This window comes from Panthera uncia, assembly GCF_023721935.1.
Source record: "Panthera uncia isolate 11264 chromosome A1 unlocalized genomic scaffold, Puncia_PCG_1.0 HiC_scaffold_17, whole genome shotgun sequence".
Lineage (NCBI taxonomy): Eukaryota > Metazoa > Chordata > Mammalia > Carnivora > Felidae > Panthera > Panthera uncia.
The window spans coordinates 56,577,125-56,597,930 of record NW_026057577.1 but is presented as its reverse complement, the minus strand read 5'-3'; the positions used below and the strand labels follow the sequence as shown (position 1 = coordinate 56,597,930).

At 39.2% G+C, this 20,806-nt stretch overlaps 1 protein-coding gene across 2 annotated transcripts in view; it reads right to left on the bottom strand.

Annotated features, from left to right (window-relative positions):
* The window catches only part of PDE8B (phosphodiesterase 8B), a 141,135-nt gene extending 120,588 nt beyond the window's left edge, over nt 1–20,547 (bottom strand). Inside the window, exon 1 of one of the 2 annotated variants that reach the window (XM_049649690.1) lies at nt 20,365–20,547. In XM_049649690.1, the coding sequence (XP_049505647.1) occupies nt 20,365–20,391 (27 nt within the window). In that variant the 5' untranslated portion in view covers nt 20,392–20,547. The remainder of the gene's footprint in view (nt 1–20,364) is intronic. The other variant, XM_049649689.1, reaches the window with a different exon arrangement.
* Nucleotides 20,548–20,806: the final 259 nt, after the last annotated feature.

Here is a 20,806-nt window from a genome sequence, read left to right as displayed (position 1 = left end):
TCAAATCCCAGCTCCCCCAACTGGTTCCAGTGTGTCTTTGAACAAGGTATTTCCTTCATTTTTCCTACAGTTCCTCCACTGTCAGACATGCCATGCCAGCTAGTTGTGAAACTTTCAGGAGCACGAAGCAGGCACTCAGTCACTGGTGGTGGCTGATGCTCATTTTTAATTTCCCCAGTTGGCTTTGTTTTTAAATATTTAAGCAGTGAAATTATTAACAGGATAATTAACACAGGTGAGACTACGGTTCACACTTATACCTATTTTGTTCCAGTACAGGTGGTGTTGGCCTGACAGTACCTGAAGACCAACCCTCTGAGCCTAGCAATTAGATCCCTAGAAAGACACAGGAAAGGGAAATAACTCAAAGCAACCTCAAAAACTAATTTTAACACCCAACCCATGCTAGAGTCTGGAAAGAATGACCATGAAATGTGAACATAATGGAGCCAAATTGAGGAAAACTTGCCCCTTTCTGCCTGAGAAGTGCAGCCCCACTGGAAAGAAGGTGGCAGTACCCTGTGTCCCCCTCACCAGCCCCAGGGCTCCAGCACCAGATTCTCTGGCAGAAAGCCCGAGAAAGCCTTCTCACCACCTGAACTTGCTCATTTATTTGCTTGATTATGCTCTATCCTCCCAGTGGAATTGAGCTTCAGGACCGCAAGGACCTGCCTACCATGTTCCCAGCTACCCCCTCCCTCACCCGTGTGCCAAGATGGCACTTACTAGCTGCTCAGAAATATTTGGTGAGTTAAAGGTTAACTAACTGTAGAGTTCTCTGCAAAACACAGAAGGGTTTTATTTACTATGATTAGAAATAAGAGGTTCTCATAAAGAAACGCAATTATCTCAAGACACACATAAGGCATTTAATGTTTTTCAGCATCCACTTCTGGTTTAAACAGCAACAGAAGGGTTTTCGTCACAACATGAAGTGCCTTTAAGCCAATAACCAATATCAGTCTTGATGATGAAATATCAATGTGCTTCGTTTACATTCAGAAAGACGAATTGTGCAGCCATTACCATTACATTTTTAAAATGTTTTATTAATTAAAAATTGGCAATATATAGAAAACAGACACAATACTATAATAAACCTAATGCACCCAACACCCAGCTTCAGCAATAACCAACTCCAGGCCAATCTGTCTTCATTTCTACCCTTCCCCAATTTTCAACACTTGCACTGGTTTGCAGCAAGGCCTGCATATCACATTATTTCATTCATTGGCATCTGTTAAAGACTTAAAAAAAAGAAAGAAAAGAAAACCACAACACCATCTCATACCTAAACCTCCCCAATAGCTCCTTAACATCATTAAATATCTGAATGCATCATAAATGTCATTTGTTTTACACTGTTTAAGTCATTTCCTGTTTTCCCAAATACCATGTTTCCAGAAGAGACAGAATCATTTTCAACATGATTTTGACATTTTCTTCTTTTTTAATAGAACTTGTATTTATTTATTTACTTTTTTTAAGCTGTGTTTTATTTTTTTATGCAATTTATTGTCAAATTGGTTTCCATACAACACCCAGTACTCATCCCAACAGGTGCCCTCCTCAATACCCATCACCCACCTTCCCCTCTCCCCTACCCCCCATCACCCCTCAGTTTGTTCTCACTTTTTAACAGTCTCTTATGGTTTGCCTCCTTCCCTCTCTGTAACTTTTTCCCCTTCTCCTCCCCCATGGTCTTCTGTTAAGTTTCTCAGGATCCACATAAGAGTGAAACCATATGGTATCTGTCTTTCTCTGTATGGCTTATTTCACTTAGCATCACACTCTCCAGTTCCATCCACGTTGCTACAAAAGGCCATATTTCATTCTTTCTCATTGCCACGTAGTATTCCATTGTGTATATAAACCACAATTTCTTTATCCATTCATCAGTTGATGGACATTTAGGCTCTTTCCATAATTTGGCTATTGTTGAGAGTGCTGCTATAAACATTGGGGTACAAGTGCCCGTATGCATCAGCACTCCTGTATCCCTTGGGCAAATTCCTAACAGTGCTATTGCTGGGCCATGGCGTAGGTCTATTTTTAATTTTTTGAGGAACCTCCACAATGTTTTCCAGAGCGGCTGCACCTCCCAACAACAGTGCAAGAGGGCTCCCGTTTCTCCACATCTTCTCCAGCATCTATATATAGTCTCCTGATTTGTTCATTTTAGCCACTCTGACTGGCATGAGGTGCTATCTCAGCGTGGTTTTGATTTGTATTTCCCTGATGAGGAGTGACGTCGAACATCTTTTCATGTGCCTGCTGGCCATCTGGATGTCTTCTTTAGAAAAGTGTCCATTCATGAGATTTTGACATTTTCTTCTTAGCACATGGCTTGAAATCACACACTAGTAACACAGGATGCAGCCACACTTATTAAGAGCTCACCCTGGGCTAGGTCTGTCACTCCTCAGTCCAGAGTGCTCCTAAAAGTCTTTGACCACAGAGCTACTTCTAGGAAGAAGTGGCAGGTGGCTCTTCTAAGAGAATTGAAGGGCACAGCCTTGTGGATTTGATAATGAAGAGAAAGTCTTCAAATGAAACTATTAACAAGAGAGCTACAATGTACAAGTCAGGTAGAATAAATTGGTTTGTGTGTAAAGTCAATAACAGCTATGGTATTAACACGAAAAACTCAATACACGGGGCTTAAAAGTCGGAAAAGATGAGAGAATTTCTTCTTTTTTCTTTTTTTGGAGTTAATTCTTTTTTAAATTTTTTTTATTTTTTAATTTACATCCAAGTTAGTTAGCATATAGTGCAACAATGATTTCAGGAGTAGATTCCTTAATGCCCCTTAACGCATTTAAACCATCCCCCCTCCTATAACCCCTCCAGTAACTCTGTGTTTGTTCTCTGTATTTAAGAGTCTCTTATGTTTTGTCCCCCTCTCTGTGTTTATATTATTTTTGCCTCCCTTCCCTTATGTTCATCTGTTTTGTAAGATGAGAAAATTTCTTCTCAGTCCTCTGTCGAGCTGAACTAGGACTTGCTAAACAAGAATCTCAACACTTTAGATTTCCTTTATGCCATCTGGCCTCAATAACTGACTAATACAATAAGAACACACTGTATTCCCATGTTGGGCACTGCTGAAGATTAACCTCGTAATACTTACAGACTGTTCCACTTTTGGAAAAATAATGTCATTAATAAACAAAAATTTTCCAAGCACCTACTACGTCCCCAGCATTGTCTTTAACTGCTTAGAGAACAGTGATGAAAATAATAAAGACCCTTGCACTATAGAGGTAGAGGGGTAAAGAACATGAATAGTAAGTAAGCAAATGACAATGAATGTTAAAAGTGCTAAGTGCTATGTACAAACAGTAGGAGAGGGGAAGGGAGAGCAAAACTGGGCACTGGAAGCAACATTAAGGAAGGTGGTTAGGGTAGGTCTCGCTGAAAAAGTAACATAGGCACAAATGCCTGAAGGAAACAAAGAAGGAAGCCAAGTTGATGTCTGAAGGAAAAGCACTCCAAGCAGGAGGGGCTCTACTGGCCCCCAGAGTGGGAAGTGTGCTGGCTGTGTTCAAAGAACTGTAAGGAAGCCACTCTGACAGAGGGAAGAGTGAGAGGCAAAGTCTAGTTTGCAGCAGAGGGCTGGGTCACATTAAGGCCATTTGAGGAACTTATACTGGATTTCACATGAGAACTCACAAAACTGATTCAAAGTGAGCAAGGGTATTAACCATGTCTTGTTATTTTCTGTAGTTCTAACGCTTTGGCATCTAAAGCCCTGCGACCCTGTGCCTCCAAAGAGGGTTAGTCAATTTCTGGAAATAGCAGAAAACATGCCTAGAAAAGCACCCTTCAAATGCAAATCAATCCAGAGCCCAGACTCCTACCACTTCTTTTATCACGCTTTAATGCATGGAACCACTATTCCACCTACCCTAATCACTCCAGGGCCAGGAATCAAACAACCAGAGACAAACCTCTATGCCCCAAATTCCCCTGCGATGATTCAAGCTGGCCAAACCTGCTTACCCTCCTTTACCCATTCCTTCCCACAGAAGCCACAGTGAGACTCTTGCCCACGTTTTCCCCTTGGTCCCTCTGCCTCCTGAGCAACCTTGGTGCTAAACGTGTGGTCTGTCATGGCATAGGGTGCCCCCTCCTCCAAGTGACAAACTGTTTAATCATAGTCATTTCCTGATCTGTTGGCCTCACCCTACCTAAATAATAACATCTTCATTTTAAAACAAGACTAATTATATTGTAAAAGCACTCATGAGAGAATTTCTTTGGGTAGTGTTTAAAATTCTTCCCATTTAAGGGTAATGTATGGAACTATTAAGTTATTATAATGTATACCTGAAACTAATATAACACTGTATGTTAACGGGAATTAATACTTAAAAAAATAAAATTCTTCCCATTTATTAAAAAAAATCAGAAAGACTACTTTTCAATAATTCAACTCCTAAGTGAAAAATCTACAGGAATAAAAATATATATGCATTTTACAGTGAAGTACTATAGTAATTACCTTTTTTTGATGTACGCCTATCTCTGGAACATTGCACCTTTTCTAGGAAAGTCGCGGGCCCAAGTAACTAGGGTTGGACTTTCTGTCCCTATCTCCCAGCGCAGCTGGGCTAATGATATTGTTTCCAGAAATTTGGGGTTTGAACAAAAGAGACACAAAGGCCAGGAAATGAGACCTGTAGCTCATTAATAGTAGAGATATGGAAGCAAGAGCCTTCAACTCTTGCTGTCAAAGTACTCAGAGATGGCTCACTGCCACACTTTCTAAGCCAGAGCTTTCAATTCCTCCTTGAATTCTACAAAGAAAAAAAAAATTGCACGAATACGTTTTTATTCATTTATTTACTTTGTTGTATAAGGCAGCTGTCACTTGCAACCAAAGAAAACCAAAAAGACCTAAAGTGATACAGTCCCTCTCCCTATTTAACATTCTATGTATCGGGTGCATGGGTGGCTCAGCTGGTTAAGTGTCCAACTCTTAATTTCAGCTCATGTCATGATCTCATGATTCTTGAGATCAAGCCCTCTGTCAGGCTCTGTGCTGGCAGTGTGGAGCCTGCTTGGGATTCTCTCTCTCGCCCTCTATCTCTGCCCCTCCCCCACTCACACTGTCTCCATCTCTCTCAAAATAAAAAAAAAAACTTAAAAAAATTAAAAAAATTTTCTATGTATCAGTACTTTGTTAGTCATGGCCACTCTTAAGTATTTACTGACCCTTCACTGAGGCAAATCTCAAAATTTCAGAAAATAAACTTTAAACATAATTATTAAAGGCATACGAATGAATTTGATTTGTAAAGAATAAGACTTAAGCGACCCTTTTATTTGCTTTAATAATATACAGAACATTCAAAGAGTATGTATTGATGATCTATTATAAAGTGTTATGAACTGGGAGAAAAAGCTGATAGAGATGGACAAAGTCTAGTCTCTGCCCCTAGGAAGCAAGCAGCGGAGACAATCAGGGGAAGATAAGCATAGTAAATGCACTACTGAGCAGTGACCACACGAGGATAAGGACATGACATCCAAGAAGAGAATCTTGGCGCAGGGGAATGGGCAGAAGGAAACAATTGTGTTGTATCTACTTCACTGCACTGCTGTAAACACATCAAAAGAGTAGATTAAGATCTGATCCAGGTTGAAGCTTGGGACAATGAGACAACACCTTCCTTCTGGGACAGATCTGGGTGGACTTGAGTCCTGTCCAGGGTCAGAACACTACTAGAGGCAATCCTTGCTTCACATGGTAGGGCCAGGCTCTAACAGCAACCACAAAAAGCAGCCCTAAATGATGGCAAAAATGACTATTCTATGACCTTCATAAATTCTGTCCAAACATGAAAAATCTTAGTTGGTATTAACTGTGTAATGAAATAAAGTAAAACTGTAAATGAAAACGTTAGAAGCACTGAAAACTAAAATATTTTCTTTTAAAAAAACTTACAAGTAGCTTGAACAGTATGTGCCTTCTCCAAATTGTGTAAGCATAGAATACACAGTGAGCATTTTTTCTATGACCTGGTGAACTACAAAGTCCTAAACTTCGATCAGCTTCCAGTATTTCATCTGCCCAACTTCCAGTGCCACGAAATAGGCCGAGTTTCATTAATTAATACGTAGTTTTCTTTCTGTTTTTTTACTGGTACCACTTCCTCTGTGACATTTCATTACTTTCATCACAAACACTCTCCATGGATTCTGATCATTGCTGCAAGTTTAACGACCTCTGGCTGCAGATCTAGAACATCTCAATGTGACAGTGTGAACATTCCCACCCCAATCAGCTCTCTCCGCTAACCTCATTTACATTCAATTTAATCTTCCCTCTGGCAGGATCACTTCTCATTTCTCTGATGCACTTTCATCTGTGTTGGCTCATTCCCTCTCTCAATGATCTGTTTGTGTGTAAGGTCACGTGTGTGGTCATGGAGAGACAAGATGGTGACAACTAACTACACACTTTGCTGTCTGTGCCTGCATGGACGAACAGTAGGCAGAGATCAATCATGAAGACGTTGAAAAAGGTGACGTCATTGGTTACTGATTGTGCCACGCATCTGTTATTTACATAGTGGTATGTGGGCTGAAGTGCTAGCAACACAGTTCATATTTAAGGCAATTATTCAATGAGAACACTGATGTAATTGCAATCCAAAGCATGTTGTGGGGATCTGGTGTGATTTATCTCAACTCTGAAACCTGTACACACTGAAACTGTGCAAAGCTGGGCAACCTATACTGCTTTTCACATGTAACTACAAAGAACTCAAACTGCCAGGCAGGGTCTCCCTCTTTCTGCAAGGAAACTGCTACCTAAACCTTCCTAGAAACCTATACTGCTTTTCACATGTAACTACAAAGAACTCAAACTGCCAGGCAGGGTCTCCCTCTTTCTGCAAGGAAACTGCTACCTAAACCTTTCTAGAACTACAATGTTTTATTCATCTCTCCATCCAAGCTAGAATGACCAACTAAGGGCTGATCCGTGGCAGGGCCAAGAGAATCAAGCAGAGGGGTCTGGTGGGAGCAGCCTCACAGGGGTAACACAGACTGCAGGTGACTGGGAGAAGAGGGTGTCCCAGTAGCAATTACAAGAACAGGGCCCAGGACTCTCAGGACTCCTGTAAGCAGGAAAGGACTCTGAGGGTGATCCATTACCCCCCATTCCACAGATGAGGATAGTACCTTCCCAAAGCCAAGCAGCAACAGAGCTGGATCCACATCTGCCAACTCCTGCTTCGGTGAACTTTCCAGGGCTCCAGTAGATGCTCTCTTGCTTTGCTGGAAATCCTTGTAACTATTCCTTTGACAAGTTTAATCAACAAATGCTTACAAATACCTTTGAGGAAAGCAATAATCTGTCTCGGATAGTCAAATCAGTATGAAACTATTTTCTCAGTAAAGACTAATTATGAAAAATATGAAGATAAAACTAACCTTTCCCTAAAGAAATGTCACTTATTAGTATTTGTATAAACAAAGATGAGTCTACACATCTCTACATGCATTCCCCCTGTCTATTAAGCATCAATTTTCAGAATACTTGGTTTGGCTTTAAGCAAACACTGGGTAACAAAGAGCTTCTAGAATAGACCACACGTATAGATTTTATTAGTATTAGCCACATACTAAACTATTGACCAATGTGATCAGGTGAGGGGTGAATTCAACAGGCACAAAATGGTTTGAGAGCGTTCCTTAAACGTCTCCAGGAAGGTGATGCTATTAACAGCTATGGTTTCATGAAAATTTAAGAGCCAGCCATTATAATGAAAGTACTTTAAATAGAGGATCTTATTCAATAACTCTTCAACAATTCTTCGGAGGTTGGAATTATCTTCAATTTAGAGACATGGAAACAAAGTGCTACAAGTGTTAAGAGACTCACCCATAGCCACACAACTAGCAAGATTTGAACTGAGGTCAGCCTGACTCCAGAGCCTGAGCAATGATGTTAATTTCTTCCCCCCCTGAAATACGGGACCAAAATTCCTACCGACTCTGTAATTGCATGGAACTGACTGGGCTAGGTGGAAGCCATGACTTCACAATAAAATGAAGGACAGACAGGACAGGAGAGTCCTGCAGCAAGTTACCATGTCAAAGCATCTCTACAACTCAGTCATTTCACTTAATATGTAAGGATAGCCCCGATGAGGCCATATGAGCTCCAATACTGAACAGTTCCAGAAAATCCGTGTCCGTGCAATATGGAAGAATAAATCTTAATGCCAAGTACAGCCTTGGTAGGAAACACTTAGGCCACAGTTGTGATGAATAGGATTTCCAAATCCAGTTGGAAAGCCCAGTGGGAGTGGCAGAGCGGGGGAGGCAGTGGACAGCACCGTAAGCAGAAACCTGCCAATTCTACATACTGAACAAGTAAACATCCTCAAGGCAGTGATGAAGCAAAGGCCACTTCATTTTGAAATGCTGAAATGAATCTCCTGCCTCAAAGTATTTCTCCTATTTTTAATTTTCTTGCCAAGACTGGACAACAGGACTTTTAGTATCAGTCCCGGCCACTTCCCCCAGGAGAGACGTCCTCTATGATACCATGCTGCACTTCTCCCCAACACTTCCACCCATTCCACTTCTCACACTGCTCCTGACAGCTCATGCAGGGCATGCAGAGCTCCATGTTACATGTCCTGACATGGGAGCAAGTTTCCCCCAGTGAACTGAGAAATGCACCCAAAAAGCAACCACATCCTGAAGTATTCTCATCAAGCAAGTTCCTCCCATGCCCTAAGGACTCTGGCGGATCCAGCTCTTTAACATTTGCAGCATGCCAGTGAAGTAAAAATAGATATTTTTCCCCAAGTTGGGGGAGGGGAAAGGCAGGGGGGAAAAAAAAACAAACGAATACGAAGGCACTGGACATAGTATGATTTTTCTAAGACAGTCACATTATCAGTAGCAGAAGCACAAAAACACTTCACTACATATGACTGTCCCTTAAGCTGGAGTGTTACAAATGAGAGAACTGACTGAGCACACTTGTCTTCCACTGTAGCACCTATGACAGAGCCTTGAACATACAGGTGCTCTGGAGCTGGTTTCTGAAGGGATCAATGAAAGTATGCTTCAATCAGACCAAGTGGGAATGACACGTTAGTTCTCAGTTGAGGGTGTTATCTTTTTAAAAACAATCTCTTGATTGCTGTGTACCTCACTCAGAGAAGGACTCCCGACCGCTTGCATCTGCAGGCATCTAGGGCCAAACTCATGTGATGGGAATCAAGCAGCAAACACAGTAGCACTGGAAACATTCCAGCTCTTGCCCTGAGTGATGAGTTCACCGTATTCATTTTGTTATTTCATAGTTTACGACTAGCAGTTAAAAATAAATCCAAAATTAGAGACCACTGTTTTTCAGTAGTGGAGTATAGAGCTGTTTATGGGAATTTTAATACTACCAAGGACTAAATCATGTCTGAGAAGACAGAAATACAGTATATTTGAGACTCTGTTATAAAAATCTGACCACCAAACATGCATATTAAAAAATTACTCAAGGGGCGTCTGGGTAGCTCAGTCAGTCAGGCATCCGACTTTGGTTCAGGTCATGATCTCACTGTTCATGAGTTTGAGCCCTGCACTGGGCTCTGTGATGACAGCTCAGAGCCTGAAGCCTGCTGCAGATTCTCTCTCTCTCTCTCTCTCTCTCTCTCTCTCTCTCTCTCTCTGCCCCTACCCTGCTCGCACTCTGTCTCTGTCTCTCTCAAAAATAAACATTCAAAAAAATTTTTAAATTACTTAAGGGTAACCACCCCCCCAATAAAAAGAAATACAACGTATAGTTTAAAACACAAAAAATTCTGAAAACTGTCAATTTGACACAAAGCAAAAAGGGTGAAGAGACAGAAAATATAAGACTAATTTTATCAGTAATCACTCAGTGTAACCAGACTGAATTCAAAGGAAGACCAAAAATCAGAATAGATTTTAGAGAAATCAAAGCTATATGCTGCTTACAGGAGACATTTTTAATATAAAGTTATAAAGAAAAACTGAAAATGGACAGAAAAACATACCAGAAAAACATGACCAAGAAAAGCTGGTCCAGCAACATTAGCAACAGATAAAACAGAAGGTAAGGCAAAAGTTTAAAGAGACACCTCATAATAAAAAGGAGAGTCACCAAGAATATATAATAATCAAGAATATATATTAACACCACAGATTCAAAACATCAGCAAGTATTAACAGATATTGATATTGACCTATATCCACTGCCACAGAAACTGAGAAATCAGTGAAAAACTGAGAGAGAGAGTTTGAACAGCATAAATGAGGTTGAATTAATTCATGTACACAGAACGGAGTATTCAAATAGAGATACATCTTTAAAAGCTTTGTGTGGAATATTAATTCAAAACTGGTTACATTATTGCTCAATCAAGTTGCAACAAAGAATCAAAGAATATTAATGGAAGATCATACAGTCTTTTCTACAAGTGAATCTAGAAAAACTGGGTATCAGTACAAGGATAAAACATGAGCTTTTACTTCTCTATCACTCCATATCCCAAAATGAATTTCAGATTGATTATAAAAATAAAATTAATTTTTTTAATTGTTTTAACAAAGAACCTAAGAAATTATCATCTCGAACTGGGAGTAGGTAAAGACTTTTAGAATACAGAATGTAATAACTATAAGAGAAATGATAACTTAGGCTACATCAAAATTAAATTTTGCTCAAAAGCCAAAGTTAAGAAGATGAATAGAAAAATCAGCCTGGAAGAAAATATTCACAAAATCCATTTTTTTATTTTAAAGTTTTTATTTAAATTCAGTAGAGCTAACATATAGTTTAATATCGGTTTCAGGAGTGGAATTTAGTGATTCTTCACTTACATACAACACCCAGTACTTGTCACAACAGGTGCCTTTCTTAACACCCATCACCCATTTAGCCCATCCCCCCACTTCCCCTCCAGCAACCCTCAGTTTGTTCTTTACAGTTAAGAGTGTCTTATGGTTTGCCTCCCTGTCTTTTTTTTCCTTTTCCCTTCCCCATGTTCATTTTTGTTTATTGAATTCCACATGAGTGAAATCATAGGATATTTATCTTTCTCTGATTGATTTATTTTGCTTAGCATAATATACTCCTGCTCCATCCATGTCGTTGCAAATGGCAATATTTCATTCTTTTTGATGGCTGAATAACATTCCATTGTATATAAATACCACTTCTTTACTCATTCATCAGTTGATGGACGTTTGGGCTCTTTCCATAATTTGGCTAATACTGATAATGCTGCTATAAACATCAGGGTGTATATGCCCCTTCAAATCAGTATTTTTATATCTTCTGGGTAAATTCCTAATCATGCAATTGCTGGGTCATAGGGTATCTCTATTTTGAGTTTTTGAGGAACCTCATACTTTTCTCCACAGTGGCTGCACCAGTTTTCATTCCCACCAACTTTCTCCACATCCTCGCCAACACCTCTAATTTCCTATGTTGGTAATTTTAGCCATTCTGACAGGTGTGACGTGCTTTTCTCATTGTGGTTTTGATGTTTGTTTCCCTGATGATGAGTGATACTGAGCATCTTTTCATGTGTCTGTTAGTCATCTGGAAGTCTTTGGAAAAATGTCTATTCGTGTCTTCTTCCCATTTCTTAACTCCCCATCATTTGTTTTTTTGTTGAGCTTGATAAGTACAAATTTGGGATCATAACCTTTCATCAGGTCATTTGCAAATATCTTCTCCCATTCATAGGCTGCCTTTTAGTTTTGTCAATTATCTTCTTCGCTGTGCCAAAGCTTTTTATCTTGATAAAGTCTCAATATTTCAGGTTTGCTTTTGTTTACCTTACCTCCAGACACACGTCTAGCAAGAAGTTGCTATGGCAAAAGTCAAAGAGGTTATTCCCTGTGTTCTTCTCTAGGATTATTATGGTTTTCTGTCTCACATTTAGGTCTTTCATCCATTTTGAATTTATTTTTGTGTATGGTATAAGAAAGTGGTCCAGTTTCATTCTTCTGCATGTTGTCATCCAGTTTTCCCAGTACCATTTGTTGAAGAGACTTTTTTTTCCATTGGATATTCTTTCCTGCTTTGTCAAAGATTAGCTGACCATATAGTTGTGCATCCACTTCTGGGTTCTCTGTTCTGTTTCATGGATCTATGTGTCTGTTTTTATGCCAGTACCATACTGTCTTGATGACTATATCTTTGAAACAGAGCTTGAAGTCTGGAATTCTGATGCCTCCAGCTTTGCTCTTCTCTTTCAAGGTTGCTTTGACTATTCACCATCTTTTGTGGTTCCATACAAATTTTAGAAATGTTTGTTCTAGCTCTGTGAAAAGTATTGGTTGTATTTTGATAGGGACCGCATTTCAAGTGTAGATTGATTTGGGTAGTATCAATATTTTAACAATATTTGTCCTTCCAATCCATGAGCATGGAATATTTTTCCATTTCTTTGTTTCCTCTTCAATTTTTCTTGTAAGTGTTCCACAGTTTCCGGAGTACAGATCTTTTATCTCTTTTGTTAGGTTTATTCCTAGGTCACTTATGGTTTTCGGTGCAATTGTAAATTGGACAGATTCTTTGATTTCTTTTCCTCCTGCTTCATTATTGATATATAGAAATGTAACAGATTTCTGTACATTCATTTTGTATCCAGTGAATTTGCTGAATTTATCGGTTCTAGCAATTTTTTGATGGAACCTTTGGGTTTTCTACACAGAGTATCGTTATCATCTGTGAACAGTGAAAGTTTGACTTTTCCCCTGGAAACCTGGGTGCATTTTACTTCTTTTTGTTGTCTGATTGCTGAGGCTAGGACTTCTAGTACTATGGTAAACAACAATGGTGAGAGTGGACATCCTGGTCTTGTTCCTGACCTTAGAGTGAAAGCTCTCAGTTTTTCCCCATTAAGGATGATATTAGCTGTGGGTCTTTCTTATCCAGCTTTCATGATGTTGAGGTATATTCTCTCTATCCCTACTCTGTTGAGAATTTTTATCAAGAATGGATGCTGTATTTTGTCAAATGCTTTTTTGCATCTATTGGCAGGATTATATGGTTCTTATCCTTCCTTTTATTAAGGTGGTGTATCACATTGGTTGATTTGCAGATATTGAACCATCCTTGCAGCCCAGGAATAAATCCCACTTGATCATGCTGAATAATTCTTTTAATGTACTGATGGATTCGATATGCTGGTATTTTGTTGAGAATTTCTGCAACTAAGTTCATCAGGGATATTGGTCTGTTATTCTCCTTTTTAGTGGTGTGTTTGGTTTTAGAATCAAGGTACTGCTGGCCTCGTAGAATGAATTTGGAAGTTTTCCTTCCATTTCTATTTTTTGGAACAGTTTGAGAATACGTATTAACTAGTCTTTAAATGTCTGGTAGAACTCCCCTGGGAAGCCATCTGGCCCTGGACTTTTGTTTGTTGGGAGATGTTTGATTACTGATTCAATTTCTTTGATGGTTATGGGTCTGTTCAAATTTTCTATTTCTTCCTGTTCCAGTTTTGGTAGTTTATATGTTTCTAGGAATTTATCCATTTCATCCAGATGGCCCAATTTGTTGGCATATAACTTTTCATAATATTCTCTTATAATTATTTGTATTTCTGTGGTGTTGGCTGTGATCTATTTCATTGGTGGCTTTATATATTTGGGTCCTTTCCTTTTCTTTTTGATAAGTCTGGCTAGGGGTTTATCATTATTATTAATTCTTTCAAAGAACCAGCTCCTAGTTTCATTCATCTATTCTACTGGCTTTTGTTTCTATATCATTTATGTCCACTGTAATCTTTATTATTTTCCTTCTTCTGCTGGCTTTAGGCTTCATTTACTTTTCCTTTTCTAGTTCCTTTAGGTGTAAGATTAGATTGTGTATTTGAGAGTTCTCCTGCTTCTTGAGGTAGGCCTGTATTGCTATATACTTCCCTCTTAGGACTACTTTTGCTGCATCCCAAAGATTCTGGACTATCGTGTTTACATTTTCATTCACTTTCATGTACTTTTTTATTTTGTCTTTAATTTCCTCATTAACCCATTCATTCTTCAGTAGGATGTCCTTTAACCTCCATGTATTTGCAGTCTTTCCTTTTTTTTTTTTTTTCCTGTGGTTGACTTCAAGTTTCATAGTGCTGTGGTCTGAAAACATGCAAGGTATGATCTCAAATCTTTTTGTACTTGTTAAGGACTGATTTATGACCCAGTACATGATCTGTTCTGGAGATGTGTATCCTGCTGCTTTAGGATGGAATATGCTGAATATATTGGTTGTCTATCTTGTACAGTGTGTCATTCAAAGCCATTGTATCCTGGTTGATTTTATACTTAGATGATCTGTTCATTGCTCTAAGTGGAGTATTAAAGTCCGTTACTATTATTGTATTGTTATCAATGAGTTTATGTTTGTTATTAACTGATTTATGTATTTGGGTGCTTTCAAGTTGGGGGCATAAATATTTATAATAGTTAGATCCATTGAATAGACCCCCTTTATTATGATATAGTGCTCTTTTTCATCTCTTGTTATAGTCTTTGGTTTAAAATCTAGCTTAAGTATGGCGACTCTGGCTTTCTTTTGATGTTCTTTAGTATGATAAATGGTTTTTCATCCCCTCATTTTCTTTTTTTTTTGTTTTTTTTTTGTTTTTTTTTTGTTTTTTTTTCATCCCCTCATTTTCAATCTGCAGGTGTTGTTAGGTCTAAAATGAGTCTGCTGTGGGCAGCATATAGATAGATCTTGTTTTCTTATCCATTCTGATACCCTATGTCTTTTGATTGGAACATTTAATCCACTTACACAGCAGTATCTATTATTGACAGATATGAATGTAGTGCCATTGTATTACCAGTAAAGTCATTGTTTCTGGAGATTTTCTGTTCCTTTCTAGTCTTTGTTGCTTTTGGTTTTTCTTTCCCAAAGAGTCCCCTTTAATATTTCTTGCAAGGCTGGTTTAGTAGTCAAGAACTCTTTTAGTTTTTGTTTGTCTGGGAAACTCTTTATTTCTTCTTCTATTCTGAATGACAGACAGCCTTGCTGGATAAAATGTTCTTGAATGCATATTTTTCCCGTTCAGCAACGTGAATATATCATTCCACTCCCTTTTGGTCTGCCAAATTTCTCTGGAGAGATCTGCTGCTAATCTTATTAGTCTTTCCTTTCAGGTTGGGGATTTGTTTTCCCTTGCTGCTTTCTTTTCCTCTATTTTTCAAATTTTACTACGATAAGTCTTGGTGTTGGCCTTCTTTTGTTGATTTTGATGGGAGTTCTCTGAACCTCCTGGATTTGGATGCCCATTTCCTTCCCCAGATGAGGTTAGCCTTCAGCTATAATTTGCTCAAATAAACCTTCTGCCCCCTTCTCCCACCCTTCTTCTTCTGACAAATGGTATTACACTTTATGGGGTTACTGAGTTCCCTAAGTCTACATTCATGATCCAGTATTCTTCTTTCCCTCTTCTTTTCAGCTTCATTATTTTCCATAATTTTATCTTCTATGTCATTTATTAATTCCTCTGTTTCTTCCATCCTTGTGGTCATTACATTCAGTCGGTTTTGTACCTTGATTATACTGGGGTCTTCTATTGCTTTTCTTAAGCCTAGTTAGTATCTTTATGACTGTTGGTTTAAATTCTGGCTCAGGCATATTACTTATATGTGTTTTGATTCGATCCCTGGCTATGACCTCGTTTGTTCTTTATTTTGCGGTGAATTCCTCCACCTTGGTATTGTATCTGGGTCTCTGTCTTCTGTGTGTTAGGAAAATCTATTATGTTTCCTGCTCCTGAGAGTAATGTCCATATTAAGAAGAAGTCCTATACTGTCTGCTTCAGGAAGTGTTTCTGGTGGATACTGTGTGCACTCCACTATTGTGTTTTGGCTGCACTTTCCCTCTGGTCAGTCCTTTGCACAGTTTCTCTTTGCCTGCATGAGAATTGTCTGGAACTTGTCCGTTGTGTGGCAAGTTTTAACGAAGTGTGCTTTGGTCTGCTTATTACAAAAAGGTAGATCCTATTTTCCCCAGAGCTGAAGCTTTTAGCACTCTACGATCAGATTTGGTGGACACAGGGGTTTGTAAAGATCTTCTGGGGTTGGGGCCTGCTGCTGCTCTGACTCTCAGGCCCTAGTTCACAAGCACCTGTGGAGAGCAGGGGATGGAGGCTTGGTGTAAATAATTCAAGCCTCCATGTTACTCACTGAAGTCCATCCATACTAATGGGCAGGGGTAAAAATGGCATCAGCTGGCTCTCTCCTCCCAGAGAGGAGAGTTCATGCCTGCTACTCTTCAGGAAGCCCTCACAGAAGAGTGAACAATCTCCTGTAATTTGTTGCAGACATCCATCAGATCCCTGCCTTCACCCTATGTCCAAGCCATCTGCCCATCCAGCAGTGCAGTGCTCCTGTGTTTTACATCAGGCATGCCAGATGTGTTTCAAATCTCCAAATCTTAGGGACAGGGCACAGCACAGACCTGTGTTGATCCTCTGAGGGAGGGTCTTGCTGCACTGTGGCTCGCGCCCATTTGCCCCAGAAGGGCAATCACATAAACACAAAGGGGCTTGGAGTGTATGGTAAAGTGAAGCAAAAAGCTGGCATCCAATTAGCTGCCCTCAGCAGGTGTCTCTGATTGTATGCTAATTAATGGGGCAGTTCAATGGCACCCACTAGCTCTGTGGTCCCTGGAGAGGCAGTGCCACCTCTCCCAAATGCACTCCAGGAAGGGGAACTGTCTCTCCCAGTGCGACTCAAGGGATCCTGAGACCATTCTGTTCACTTCTGGGCCCTCTGCCCTCCTTATCCACAGAAGCACCACTATGCCCACCAGGCTCCACCCAGCAACGGCACAGATTTCTAAAACTTTAGTCTTTGAGCTCCGTGGCTTGTAAAAACTTGAAATAATCAGCCCCTTTCGTTCTGCCTGCCAACGGTTTTAGGGAAGTACTTTTCTTGTGCAATGCCATGCCCTCTGTTCTTTCTGTCCCTCTCTCTCCCTCCCTCTCTCTCTCTCTTACTCTCTCACTCTCCCTCCCTCCCTCATCAGGGATCCCTCCCTCTGCAGCACTGGTGATTCTTTTCTCCCCCAAATCACATATCTTCTCCCTTCCACAGTGTGGCCTCTTTTCTCCTTCTAGTTGTACAGTTTGTTCTCTCAGTCCTCAGATCAATTTCATGGGTATTCAGAATGATTTAATATTCTTCTAGCTGTGTTTGAGGGATAAGGCAAGCATAGGGTCCTCCTACTACTCTGCTGTCTTAACTCCTCCTCCAAAATTCTCAAAATCTGACAAAGGACTTGTAATAAGAATATATAATGAACTACAATTCAATAATGTTTTAGAAGTCAATCTAATTGGGTGACTGGATGGCTCAGTCAGTTAAGTGTTTGACTTTAGCTCAGGTCACGATCTCAGGATTCATGGGTTCGAGCCCTGCATTGGGCTCTCTGCTGTCAGTGTAGAGACTGCTTCAGATCCTCTGTCTCCCTCCCTCTCTGCTCCTTCCCTACTTGGGCGCTCTCTCTCTCAAAAATAAATGGACATTAATAAAAAGTCAATCCGATTAAAAATAAGACTTAACCAAACATTCACAAAAGATAAAAGAATTGCCAATAAGCCACTAAAATTCTCAACATTACTAGTCATGGAGAAACAGAAATTTAATTCACCATAAGATAATTAGCTAAAATTAGAAGACTGCAACACGAGTCATTACCACGAATTTGGAATAACCAGAACTCTCATATTGTGTGTAGGAATATAAAACAGTACAACCCACTTTGAGAAGAAATATCGAAGTCTCTTACAAAATTAAACACACCATTATTTTGGAGTTTCTAACAAGACAAAGAGGCAAATAAAATGAAACAAAAGGCATTCCGATTGGAAAGGAAGAAGTAACGGCATGACCCTGTATATAGACAATCCTCAAGAACCCATAAAAAACTCCAAGAGCTAATGAAGGAGCTCAGCAAGGTTGTAAGATACAAGGTAAAGAAACAAAAATACATTTTATTTCTATATACTAGCAATGAATAATGCAAAAATGAAATTAAGGAAATAATTCCATTTACCATAGTATCACACAATAAATTTAAAATACCAAAGACATACACTATACAACACTGTTAAAAGAGGTTAAAGAAAATCTAAATAAATAAAAACATCGTATTAATGAACTGGGAGACAAAATTGTTAATGTTGCAATATCCAAAACCAGATTCATAATCTGTTATATGATTTGCAATCTTTTAGGCGACTCACACCACACCAGCACAGTAATCAAGATAGTGTAGTACTGGCACAGGACAAACATATATACCAGTGGAACAGAATTGAGAATACAGAAAATAAACCTTCACAGTTATGGTCAGTTCATTTTTGACAAAGGTGCCAAGACAATTCAATGGGGGAAAGAATATTCTTTTTAACAAGTGGTGCTGTGACAACTCAATATCCACACGAAGCCCTACCTCATATCATATACAAAGATTAACTCAGAATGAACCATAGAGCTAAATTTAGGAGGTAAAACTAGAAAAAACCAAAGCAATCAATCTTTGTGACCTCAGATTGGACAACTGATTCTTACACACGACATCAAATGATGATGAATGAAGAAAAATTTCAGAATGATACCTATAGCCTCACCCCTTTGACATAAAGCTTTAAAATATTCAAAAGCAAAGTAATTATTATGAATGGAAACACACATATGTAGAATAAATATACAAACACCTAGCATAATCAATTTCCAAAGAGTGGTTACTTTTAGGGAGGGGAGGATTGGAGGGGAGCAATACAGAAAGATAATTAAGGGGAATCTTTAATTTCTGGAGAACAAACTCAAACAGAGAAAGTATAATGTTAATATTCAATAAAAGGGGTACAGCTATACTCATGTACTTTAATGAATATTTGAAATACTTTACAATTTGACAAATTATGTTTTTAAAAGTCGAGACATCCTTAGTATGATCATTAATTTCCAGTACAACAGAGAGTAAAAATTAAGGTAAATTAAACTAATTGTTCCAAAACTATACTAATCTCAAGGAACATTCTGGAAATTGCTTTGGGAATAAACACCATTATTAGATCCTTTGTCATTGCCTTTATTCAAAATGGAGCACAAAGTACACGCCCCTAGAATGATTACTGGAATTTTCCACTTGTTTGTATTCTATACAGATAGTTGTGGCTTATGTTTATTTTAGTAAATTCTTTTTTCTCTCTCTACTCCTAAATTTGTTTTCATCCAATTTTCCCAAGCTAAATATCTTCCTTTTGTTTTTTTCCTTTCCCTAGATTTGTATTTCCTTTTCTAAGCAACAATAAAACATTATTTTCTTTTCCATTTGCTCATAAATCAAACAGTACATTTCCTTGTTTGGTTTTTCACTTTCATCTACATGTTTGGTTTGCTTACATTTTTTTTTTCTGCATTATGCACTTTTCCCAAGTAATTTTCCCAATGCACAAGCTTCCAGGTGTTAACAAGCTACTTTTTTATAGGGAGAAGGCTTGCTCATTTAGGCCTATCGGGAAGATGTGTATGCAGATGGAGATTTAACAATAACCACTGTTGATTTAAAAGGGTACCAATCCTTCCACCCATGTTCCTCTGAAGCGGCCAAAAGACCCTGAGGGCTGTGGGGAGGATGGCTGCAAAGCTGCTGCCATTTTTAGAGTCAGGTGAATGCCATAGGCACTGGGCCTTCTCTTCCTGGAGCTCGCTCAGTACTAAAGAGTCCAGACGAACACATGGCTCAAGACACAGGGGACAGGAAAGAGGAGCCTCCTGTCATCTTTTCTTCCCAGCCAACAACAGTTGTCATTTACTGAGACCTCTGCAGCCAAACAGTCTTCTAGGCACTCAGTGCAATTTAATTTAACCCCTAATTCCCCATGAGAGAGGGGAATTATCATCTCTACAGACAGGGCACTGGGTAGAGAAGTCAAGCAATATAAGCAAGGTCACATAGCTTAGTGACCTGGCTGGTAGAGCCAAGACTCACATCCACCTGTGGCTCATGGCAAAAGCCCTGACACTTGCTACACATAGCTTCTTCCCTTTCTGACTGCTGCAGGGTGTGAGCAGTCCAAGTTTTTAGTGAGAGTTGTCCTCCCTCCCAACCCACCACGCAACCTACCTCCTGTATTTATACTCAAGACGGGGCAGTGTTTAAATTCTCAAGAAAACAATTTGATTCCTCAAGTATGACATTATGAAAAGTCAGCAGTTTCACAAAGACATATATACACAGTCTGTATGCATGTACAGGTGTGTTTGGAGGGGCAAGGATGGCTACGTGCTGTGATACTGAAAGAGCCCCTCCAGGAACAAAGCCCCAGCTGAGTAATGGAGGCATACCTGAATAGGATCCTGCGTCAGTCTCATGGGCCCAATGCGTACCTCCGCAGAAGAAACCTGCTAAATAAAGGACAAAACATGAGATGTGTCGACTCAAACTACCAGGAGTGACGAATTCTTCCTTCCTCAGAATATTACATTATGCCACTTTATAGACCCTAACTGTAAGGATTCAGTTTACGGACATGGAGAAAGTAAAACATCATACACGGCATAATACTGGTTTTGTGTAAGAATATATACATTTATACGTGCTGAAAATGTCTTGGAGGGATATCATCAAATATGAAGTAGTGGATTTCAGGTTGTTTTTAAGTATGGGTTTTTATAATAAACAAGTACCGTTTTATGGGAGAAAAACATTATTTTCTGAGCACCTACTATGTGCTCGGCACCATGCTAGACAATTATTATTCTGAAATCTTGAGTACAAGTTTTTCTT